A 12,128-nucleotide genomic window follows, 5' to 3' on the forward strand; every position below is an offset into this window, starting at 1 on the left:
CCTCCCCGGTGGACGTACATTGGGGGAAACCAAGAGGGGAGAAGGGGCGGGCCGGTGTAAAACATATTAAATAAACACTGGATCCCCAATGGCTAGTTTCGACACCCAGGGGAAGACGACCAAAGAAGTATAAACCATTGGGATATTTCGAATGCCTTATTGACGGGACCCCACTCCAGTACCGTTATTAAATAGTATTTGGAGCGGCCTGGTCTGAGAAACGCCGTCCATTGAAGGTAGGAGACAGGGCGGCACATGTACACTAGGATTTAGAAAGCAAGAGATAGACGGCCCTTGACGTTCGGAGAGGCGATTAATAAACATTGACATGTAGTGCGATATCAGAAGACACAGAAGAAGTTGAACATGATATTGAATGCATATGACGGACCACAACCTTATATCATGAGCATGCTAAGCTCAGAACCAGGACAGCAAGGATTAGAAGAAATAACGGCCATCGGAGAGAATTGAGCTGTGTGTGAGGAGACCATGGAGAACTGGCAGCTATCTGGTGAGTGACAGCGTTAGCTAACAGCAGTTAGCATAACGCCACATCAACAACATTGTGAAGTTAGCTATCAATATATCAGGCTATAAACGTTAAAAGCTAGCATTGATAATATAAGTAACGTTTACTGGGCAGACTGTTGATACCTGATCCCATAACAGAAAACTAATGCGCAAGTCATCAGCGTATCTCGGCGGCGTTACTAATGCAACTCCACACTACGGTGCTGTGTACCGGAGCGAGATACGGCTGATACTTGACCAGTGATCACATTAAGGATTTTGGAGAATGGCCTGTGGGCCATCTAAGCTAATTTACCAGATGGCACCTGAGGGCCCAATAAGAGATTGCCCTGAAAAATGTGCGCGGACGAGAAATGATGCACGAAGGATCTGGGGGCCTCTTTTCCCTAAGAAACCATTAGATTTTGGCAGGTCTTTAGATGCTGTCTGGTGCATTCTATAGACTGAATTATAAGATGAAACCCCACCCACGTATTACAATTTCAAATTGTATTTCTTCCATTTCACTTGTTTTGTGGTTTTGGGCCTCGGCTTGCATGCCCCTGGCCATAGCTATAATTTTACTTAGGTTGTTGTCAAGGACCAACTTTCCATCTGTGAAGGCAAAAATTGGCCTCTCCCAGATGTAAAAAAGATAGAAAACATTACTGGCAGTTATAACTGGCCAAAAACAAACATTATTATACTGCTATTATGGCCCTGTTAAAAATGTTGTAAGTTTATCCACTGTAAGTTGGTCGAAAGGAATGCCTCCTCATCAGAAGCTGACCCGAGGGGCGAAACCCGAGCAGCAGCCGGACTGATTCCGCGAAGCCACACAACCAAATGGCGGACGTCAGAGTTTCCCCGTTGGCAGAGCAAATCTTAAATCTTCCTTTTGGTCCAAAAATGTCCGGTCAAAATAATTTCCCTTTAGCACCAGCTTCGTTGCGCCAACTTATGTGACAGACCAAGAAAGAGTATTTGGACAGACAAGAGTAGTCAATATATAATGTGTAACACTTGATGTTGGAGAAAGAGATGTGCTTATTGGGTTGATTGTGCGTTGATCCTGTGGCTAATGCCTCGGGGTTCCGGTGGGGGCATGTAAACAAATGCAATAATGCTGCGCTATACTTTGTGCCCTTCACCCAGGTTGCATAGCGACACTTATTGTTAGGTCCACGGTGTCTTTTAATAAGCAGGTAAGTTCATATACTATTAGCTAAAACTAGGACTGGATCTGAGTCGATAATGACATAAAGCGGAGTGAAGTGCAATAATCTGACGTCTGATAGATAAAGAGATCAGCTGCTTGCTGTCGACGAGTCCGACACCCAAGCTCCGGCATGAAAACCATGGCAGTCGGTGAGCCGGTACAAAAAATCACTACAACCTTCAGGTTAGGAATATCAACACGAGCCTATTAAATTACCGTCCCAAAATCACGACTATCCTGTAACTAGTTATAAGGATATGTTCATATTTTACACTGTCGGGTCACTCGATAACTGGTCCCGCGAAGGGTGCATGGATACGGTTATAAATAGATTGGCCGATCGGCAAACTAGCAGGTGAAAGGCTTCATTGGCCGAGCCTAAATTACTAGAAGGCCCGCACCTTCGGGGCACGTCCTTAATGTCGAGCCTGTTGACGATCCGTTGGCGGAGGAGAAGGGTTGTGGGAGCTCCGTTGATATGCCCGTTGTAAATGGCTTGACTGGAAAGGCAGGTGTGTAGTTCGGGGAGGGTGCACAGCTGATTGCAGCCAGGCATGGAGTGGGAGGTGAGCCGGGAGCCAGGAGTGACAGCCACCCCACGCACACACAAACAATATACAGAAAGGGAGAAACAACCAAACAAAACACAAAGGGAGACGGCTGGAGCAGTAACAGAAGCCACCACCCAAGCGGTTAACCCAATGCAACTCCAACCACTTTATGTCTTACGGTGCCGTGTAGCACCGAGAGGAGAGAGAGAGTGAGCACCGAAGGAAGGGGGGGGGAGAGATGTAAGTACGGTTTTCCTGATAAAGCTGTGGAGAGTATGTGCTGCAGGGAGGTGGTCAATGCACAACGCACCAGGAACGGAACGCTAGCCTCAGTCTTTTTACTGTGGACTCGATGTTCCTGACAGGGACTGGTATTTTTTTGGAACCTGCACAGCGATCACAATTATCTACATTATACAGACATGATTACAATATACTAACAAGCGGTTAACTCATTTACATACCTTATGTATTATTAGACTGAACGAAAAATACCAGCTCACTAAACACAACCGCCTCAACTCAACGCAACTCTTACCTATACCCGCGTCATGAGAGGGAGATGTTTACCTTTGTGATGTAATATGACGCGTTTGACGTATGACCTTAAAAAAAAGCCGTTTAAGAGCAGAGCTCAAAATTGCTCCTTTCCCTCTGAATTCCCTGCCATTATGTCTCGTAAAAACATATCAAATCCTACATTCACTTTTTTAATTGTAATTTTCAAGCAAGTTTAAGCATAAATGTAGAAAAAAACAAAACCTGCAAGATGCTCTTTAAGCAACCTGGGAAAGGTTCTGCAATGGTTCAAACATATCCTGTCAGCCACAAATGACCATGTAATACAATATTTTGTTCTCCTCTTCTTGCCCCTGCTTGTCAATCAGGGAAACATCATGCTCCCACATTGTGAAGGATCATGTAGTATTGATCATAATGTCCTTCTTAAGATGAGTTTGAATGTGGGTGATGAGGATTGAGAAGTATGTGATCCTTCAAATGAATTATTGATTCCTGTATGCTGTCAAAAACACGAGTTGAATGAAAAAGCAGGGTTAAGATTTATAACAGTTCATGTGTGTGTGGTACCTCGTTGCAGTCGATGCCGTTGTTGACAGACCAGGTGGTCTGAAAATACTCCAGCATTCGCTGCTTCAGGCTCTGCGGCAGGTGATGGACACGTATGAAGTCCTTGAGGTCTTTGGTTCTGGTGTGGTACTGGGACCAGCGAGAGTATATCCTCTGGATAATGGCCGTCACATTACCAAAGACCAACGCATGCATCAGTGCTGCAGGGGTGGAAAGAGAGGAGAGTTAAAGGAGAGATAATGTAGCATAAGCATGAATCTATCTATTACTCACCTGGTGCTACCTTGAATGTTTTACTCTCATGCCTCCATGATAAGCAAAGAATCCAGAAATGGAAACAATATTTGGGTAAAGTGTTTTAAGATACTAAAGTTTTAACTTTTAGGGTTTGTAAAAAGAATTGTTGTGTTGATATAGTTTTGCTGTTGTTAACTCTGACCCATTTGGTTTAATACATCAAGAATTTTCTAAGTTTTTCTGATTCTTTTTTCACATTGGAGGCATGAAAGAAAACAAAGTGTTTTTTACAAATACAAGGTACCACGGGGTGAGCAATTGATTTACAAATGATCATTTTGGTGGTAAAGTATTTCTTTAAGTGCTGATTGTAACAACTGCTTGAGTGGAAATTGCAAAACCCCAAATTAAAAAATATCTAATTTCTTATCTGTTGATTAAAATAAATATTTCTGCCATGTGAATATAATTAAACATTAGTCCTATTGAAATATTTCTGCAATCAAATAAGCACGCAAACCAGTCAACCAGGTAAACATTACATTAGAATTCATGTGTTGCACCTCTGCACCTCAGAGACAGAAACATCAGTGTCTGTCAGGACTGAGTGGTTCTGATTTGATTGGTATGACAGAAACCTGCCTTTTACTCGCCCACAGATAATATATTCTCCTAATCTTGTTTGGCTTCCAGCTGTGCGGCAACAGCTGACCTAAAAGCCAAGTCAAGTGTCACTGTTGTGCATGACTCCTTTTATTGTGCCATGTTAACAGTGTTGTAAGAGGTAGATCCAATTATTCCTCTTTAGGATTGCAGTTATTACATTCCTTCCACACGTTGACATATACTCGGCTATAAATACGAACAGGTGCTTCGTGTTAGTTTTCATTTCCTGTTAACACACAGGGGATGGGATGGGTGTGGGTTTGTGAAAGCATGCGTCTGTGTGTGTGCCTGCCCCCAGGCAGCCAGGGACATTTAACATTTAGCCGAACCAGAGTGGGAAGCGTCTACAGGGAAAACCCCGTCAGTGACCTCCCTTCATACCTAAAAAACAATCCTGGTGTAACGAAGCAGTTTGAACTGGATCACACTATCCTTTAAGTGTTGAGAGAATAATTAAACTATTTAAAATCCCTCTTGGATCAGCTGGAAAAGGCTTTGCCAAAGGTTTATAAAGAGTTGTTTTTCTGAGTACACAAATTGTTTACTTGTTGGAGATACATGTTTCTCACAGGACAGCAATGCTTCAAACAAATGAAGAATATGATGAATTGCTGTAGAAAATGATCCAACAGTAGGTAAAAACACAGTATATCACAGCCCCAAAAACATCAGATATAATAGGAATACACTGTCAGAAAACGTTTTACCGCACAATTTCTACTTTTACTTTCGATTCTTTTTGCTTATTATAGTAACATACCTTTTCAACAGTAATGTAACAAATGCATGACTTGTACTTGTAGTGAAGTATTTGAAGTATCTCTATGGCTTTGCTTTTACTTAATGACCTAAATACTTCTTCCGCCACAGAAACTAATACTATTGCAATCGGATTTTGTTGATATTGGTATAAAACAAGACATCATGGATAACCAGTTTTGTAGATAAACAGTAAAGGTATACATGCTGTTGTCTGAAGTTAAACAGTGAGAGTCATATTCATATGTGTGCTGCTCGCTGATGTCTATACTCTGTGTACCTCCTATAAGCATGACGCAAATAGAGAAGATCTTCTCGATGTCGGTGTTGGCCGACACGTTGCCAAAGCCCACGCTGGTCAGGCTGCTGAGGGTGAAGTAGAGCGAGGCGATGTAGACGCTGCGGATGGCGGGGCCGTTGCTGGTCCCGTTCACAACTCCTATGGCATAGTACGGAGACTCCAGACGCTTCCCCAACTCATGGAGCCATCCTGGTTTTAGGAGGGTGAAGAGGAGATATTCATGGGAAGAAAAGAGATATGGAGAGTTTCAACTGGTACTTATTCCCTTTTTTTTGTGATTTCCAATATTGGCCAACCATATGTCAGAAGAGTATGGTCATTAAGAGCCCAACTTGGGGAAATAGTTTTAAAGAAAGCTTGTCTGTTCAGAGAATTGTATACAGTAAAGAATAAAAGGAACTATCACAACAAGTGCCTGATTATTATTTGTCATCCCATCATCCCAAAGCTGGGTGCAGTGAAGCGTATTGGATGCAGATAAAAGCTGACAGCATTGTTTCCTAGTTATGCAAACTGTGGTAAGAAGGTCTTTCCTCTGTGCTACATCTAAAACAATGGATTTAGCAGTAGAAGCATATCAGATGCTGTGGAACCAGAACCGATCCCTGGTCAGTTTATTGTGCATGATATCCAGCTGATCCCAGGAGAGCCTCCTACAGACACTGATGAATGGTAATTGGATGGAAGCCCCTCATAGCTGCCCGACTTCAACACGCATAATTAGGATACGACGCATTAATCCTGCCTCATGCCCCAACCCGTTATGCCATGACACTGAGATGCAGTAATTGGTGGGGAGAAATCTTCATCGTCGTCATGACCCAGTCAATGCTTACCCGGAACCAGTTATGAAGACAATTCGGAGCGAGGTCATTGCAAGCGTTGCAGCTCATTGATACTGACCAGAGACCAGCCCGGGGGGCCTCATTATATTAGGGACTGAGGGGGATACCGAGAGGACTCACGCCATCGCTGAGTCAATATTATTCACACATAAGCACCTGCATGCCAGCACAAACAACTCATGCCTCTCTCTGATTCACCATTCAATAACTATTTAACAAACAACTTAGTAATCAATCCAATCCATGAGGAAATCATAACCTAATTTAGTCATTACTGCAGTCCATTTATATACTTGTGTAAAGTGCTTCATTTAATGCTGGTTGTACATAAACACCTGCTATAATAGCTTGAAACCCTACAGCGATGAAATCGATGATGGAAAACAGGTCTACAGCTGAATATCACATCTCACCTGCTGAGAGAAAAACCCTGCAGGTTTCACGCATCGATAGCTTTTCAGAAACACGGTTCATTTGGAAATAATGAGCTATGAAACTGTTATGCACCACAGTATTGACACGTTAACCAAGCCCCAGATATTAGGGGGTTTATGTAAAAATAAAAAAGGCAAAACATTTTTCGATAAATGTGATAAATAAAATAATCCAACTTTTTAGCTTTAATTGCTTCAATATGAACAACAAGCCGTGACCCATTTATCCTATGGTCTTTGCTGATAAAGCCAAGTGTTTCCTCTATATGGATTTAGTTCAGAGCTCGACAAAGCTAGATAATGGATACCTCAGATAAAAAGAAAACACTTTATCTGGCTTCCCCGATTGCACGCTTGTAAAAGAAAACACACAAACAATCACATGTGCATCAGAGCAAAACCATCTGTGGCTCACGCTATAGGTATCCATATAAGAGATATACTATTTCAGAACTTCCACACTTGAAGTTTACTGCAAGTAAACTGAGGTTGAATCCCAGATCTACAGAATGTCTAATTTTAAACCATATGAAACTGCACCCAATATACTTGATGCTTTACGGTGCTTTACAACATTAAACAACACCATGCACATGCTTTAAGCCCACTTCACATGCCATAGAACTTTCACGAAAGCAGCTGTTAATCATTTCGATTCAAACATTTGTAAAGAAACGTTCTAATTTCAAATTCACTGCAACTACATCCCTTTGCCAACTGGACGCCCTGTAACTGCATTAACTGTTCATTCACAATGTCGGAGTTTTGTGGGAGAATGTATTCTAGGGAAACTCAAAGGCAATTTGATAAAAAAAAAAGGATTTTATTTGCTAAATCTGAATAGAAAATGTTATTATGTGTCATGTTTTGTGTTGAATCATAAGATGAAGTGTCGTGTTATCAAATAAATACTACACGCCGGCCTGTAAATTCGCACAGAACCCATTCCCTAGAAAATCTCCAACACAGCTTGAATACATATTTCCTGTGTTAACTCAGCGCCTAATGGTAACCCTGGTGAAAGGGCAGGATTGAAGTAATGGGACTCACCACCTCCTTTTAGCTTCCAAACATCAACAACAGAGCTGGGAGTTGTTTTGGTATTGTAATGGTATCATGCTCCTTTACTCACCTATATCCCAGCTGTACGCATTGGCCTCCATCTCCATCTTGCCGATGATGTACCAGATGCAGGCCATCCAGTGGGCTAACAGGGCGAACATGGACATGAGCAGCGTGAGCACCACCGTGCTGTGCTGCGAGTAGCGGTCCATCTTCTGGAGCAGCCGCAGCAAGCGGAGCAGACGCACAGTTTTCAACAGGTGGACCACTGACACCTGGAGATAAAGAACAAGGGGAATCTATTCTTAGGGTGTTTTTGTTAACACAGTTATCATTTGTTAAAGAAATACTAACCACACCGGCAAAATGATCACTTATATCAATAATTCCTCCGCTGCCAATTTTGCTTATCTTGCACCAAGAAAAGAATCCCTAAACAGAGAACGTACTGATGATTTTATTTTTTTGTGGAGGCTACGTCTAACAACAGTGAATCTTTATCAAAACCTCACAGAGTTTAAGAACTCCCACGCAACTCATGCAGCATTATTCAACTGAAATTTGTGCAGTTGTATGCTCACTACTTTCCCCCCCCAAAAAGTCCTTAAATCCTATTTAATACACTCCTGCATAAACAGATACTCCAACAGGATAAATGACACTTTGATTCCATTGAACAAGATGTGTTCACGTTTTTAAATGTATGTTTTGATATAGTGTAAGACTTTTCTTCAGTTTTGATTTAATGTGGAGGCATGTGTCAATAATTCAAGGTACATGTCTAACACTGGAAGCACCATATAAATGATGTACAAACTAAACTGTCAAAAACAATAGGTATTTTGTATCGCACTAAGAACATTCTGGAGGAACAAATACTCTTTATAACAGCAAAAACTACAGTAAACAAACAAGCGAAATAGAACATCAATACCGTATTCAGCGAGCAAACAGAACAAGCGAAGACCATACAAGAGAAAATGAAGACTGGTACAATAGCATGAGACACACCAAGAGCAAGAACGGAGAGAAACAAGAAAAATACACAGTACAGCAACACACAAGTACAGGGAGCCCATATGTGACATACTATCCACACTAATATAGTAAGTACAACTACACAGTACTTCATCAAAGATATCATTCATACTTCCTTTTATACAAAATTAGAAACCCGTACTTACCTAATGCGGGATAAAACAACAACAAATAATCACGTAGTGGAGGCGTGTAAACAACAAAAAAAACAAAATCACACACAACCACCACCGCTCGTCCATCGTCTCTCGTTCCCTTTGTTGTTCCGCCCATCCGCTCCCCGCGCACATCACACACAAAGACACCTCTAGAGGTAGATACAGGGGAATCCTATTAACTATAACCTCAAATTACTAGTTTACAAGACGTCATATACACACAAACAAACAGGGGACGACCTCCGTGATGAAGGTTATCCCTCCAACAAGATAAACACCGAATACCGACCAAAACGAAAAGACACAAATTTCTTTCTATACCACAATTGTCCGGTTATATCGTTGGGTAAACCTAAGTAAGTTAACTCCCATATGATAAAGTTTACACATAATAACCTTAGGGGTTAATCGAGTAAAAGAATGTACCTACTCACATTTTCCATCATACAAATGTTCGTTCGCCTGATGAATGCGTGTCTTGGTGTTAAATGTATCGACAATTCGTTCATGTGCCGGGTCAATAGTTGTAGCATCTATGATGGCTTTACATTAACCTGTGCTAACCAATTATACTACAGTATCGTTGTAAATCCGTGTTGTGTGTGGTCTATGTATAATGTCTACCTTTATAGATCACAACATGCTAATAAAGAAGACATGAATAGACATAGACATACGATAAATTAGTCACTTTCTGATTTTCAATTGTTGTCAGAGAAAAAGTTTTATTATCCGAGTTTGTTGAGTACTTTGTGTTTTTCTTCACTGTGTAAGAATCTATATACTGTCAAGTACTCTAATTTACACAAGCTAAATCCTTTGTTATTGAAGGCGACAACATCTTATATAGTTACCCTCAATTTTCAACTGTAAATACACCACATACACGAAACTTGGCTATCTTGTTGTCATAACTTTTATCGTTAGGCTATAAACAATACGACGAGGTTCCGTTCGAAGGACAAACCAAAGCTGAGGCGATAGGTACCTTCTGGTGTACGGTCATCACGGTTCCTAAAACCCATTTCCCCGGGTCACCCGGTGTACAAGGGACGGCGGCGGAGCCGTCTCACCCTCCTGGGCCAAGCAAAGACTACAGAGGAGACTTCCTGCCTGTAAGTCCGGCTACAGGGGGAAACTCCTGTACGTAGAATGGGTTTATAGGGTCCACGGAGTCGGCCCGCAAGGGACGACAAGGAGATGGAAATGAAAAGACAACACAGGTAAAGACGAAGAGATTAGTCGACTTGGGTAAATTTGGGAAAGGATGTGCAAAACGGTCCAAGTAAAAAACGTGTCAACTTAAATAAAATGCTCCCTCCAAAGTTGTTTTGGAAAAAGTGGACAAAATTTCTAATTTTTCTCCTTGAATCTCTTTCTAATAAGACCACATGGTGAATCTTTGACCAGTGGTGTAAAAACCAAAGAGTAAAAGGTATCATGGCCTTTATATAAGAATAAAGTCAAGTTCAAAAAGGGTTAATGATCTACTAATAGGAAGTTGGGACTAGAGTTCCAAAAAGGATAAAAACCTCTTCATGTAAAACCTGACAGGAGAGATATGAGAGGACAGATGAAGAAATTCAAAATTTTATTGACCAAATTAGTAGGTATAGAGCATTAAACTTCTGTGTTTATTATCAACCTTTCTCACACCAGTCATAATCTATTTACGTTCACATTGGCCACCAGCAATTCGCAAGAGACGCAGACACAAAACGCAACAAGTACCTACTGGGCTCCGGTCGATGTCAAAAACTGCTAAGGGAGCCAAAATAATGACTGTTAGACTGTTGTATATGGAGGTTAGGTGGAATAAAATGCGAAAGGGGAGTGTCACGATAGGAGAGTGCTCAGCTTGTGAATGTTTTTCCCTTCTCCTTTTGCACTCCCCGTGTTATATATCGCCCCCCCCCCCCTCAGGAGTGTTGGTTATTGGAGGACTCGTGTCGCTGTGTGTGAATCTCCAAGGCGGGTGACTAGAGCTGGCAACAGTCCTAAACTTGTAAGTTAGTTTACTTCTTGGTGTCTTAATGAATTTATATTTTGTGTCTTAAACACACTAAATATGTTTATTTGGGGTGACGTATAAAATGTTGACAATGTGTTCCGTATCTGGGGGACGGTCACTATATGTATAGTTTTTGTCGTTAACAAAAGCGATACTACGAATTGACGATGTCAATAACAATCGAGGACCGGAACCTCTGATATCTCGTTTTGTAACAGTTACGTAGGAATAAACAGCAATGGTGAGTAGGTTATTTTATGGTACTTAGTCACGAACCTACACTAACCAAACAGATTCTCGCTTCCGACGTCCTCCCTCTTATTACTTCGTAAAGACATTTCAATTAATAACGTAAATACAATTTTTCGATCTCCCGTTCATTCGAATTAGTCTTGAAGTTACATTGCAGGTGTGGGACTAGTCCTCCTCCTTTACGCTGCACCAGTCCTCAACCCCTAACTTCACCTTTTCACCTTCCCCTTTCATCTTTCTCCATAAACAACCCATGGTGACGAATGTGAACCGAGCACTCGACTCTTCTTTCCCCGCACGCGTTCGGACGAGAGGAGGTATCCACCCTACGGCCTAACCACTATCTACCCACCTCTCCTCTACTCGAAGAGGGGTCCGAGCCCGTCCTCCCGAAGTGAATGGCCGGAGGCTACGACGTGGGTGAGGTATTAAAGGAGTGTCGTTCTCACACGTCCTTGGCGGTATTTTGTGGTCTCTGCCTCCTCTCTCCTGAGCTGACAGGTAGTAACGGAGGAAGATGTCATCGAAACAAGTTTGCGAGTCTAACAAATTTGTAGAGAGAATTGTGTGTGTGTGTGTGTGTGGTGTGGTGGTGTGTGTGTGTGTGGTGTGTGTGTGTGTTGTGTAGATAATAACTGCTCCTACATCCTGTTCCTCCCACAAACAGTGGAAAAATAACCCATATACAACGCACACACCACACACACACACACCACACACACACACACACACACACACACCACACCAACACACACACGCACAACACACACACACACACACACACATACACGGACGACGGACGGACGACGGACGGACGGACTCCTCCTCAGAGTTACACTACTGGAAGGGGTAGTGTTAGTTCGTCGTGTTCACCAATTCCACACTTTCCCTTGTAAACCCCCCTAGTAATTCACATTCAGTCAGCTCCCCCTCACGGTCGTTTTTCGAATCTATACACAATAGACACGCGTTTCTGTCTTCTACCTCATACGA

The 12,128-nt window shown here is 42.0% G+C and overlaps 1 protein-coding gene across 1 annotated transcript in view; it reads right to left on the minus strand.

The window, feature by feature from the left end:
• The window catches only part of kcnh8 (potassium voltage-gated channel, subfamily H (eag-related), member 8), an 81,437-nt gene that overhangs the window by 14,670 nt on the left and 54,639 nt on the right, over positions 1–12,128 (minus strand). Inside the window, exons 7-9 of the mRNA XM_010796582.1 lie at positions 7,747–7,951; positions 5,315–5,524; positions 3,373–3,572 (exon numbers count right to left, since the gene is read on the minus strand). Of these exons, the coding sequence (XP_010794884.1) occupies positions 3,373–3,572; positions 5,315–5,524; positions 7,747–7,951 (615 nt within the window). The remainder of the gene's footprint in view (positions 1–3,372; positions 3,573–5,314; positions 5,525–7,746; positions 7,952–12,128) is intronic.

The sequence above is a fragment of the Notothenia coriiceps genome, unplaced genomic scaffold (genome assembly GCF_000735185.1).
Source record: "Notothenia coriiceps isolate Sejong01 unplaced genomic scaffold, NC01 NC01_scaffold00037250, whole genome shotgun sequence".
NCBI classification, from domain to species: Eukaryota; Metazoa; Chordata; class Actinopteri; order Perciformes; family Nototheniidae; genus Notothenia; species Notothenia coriiceps.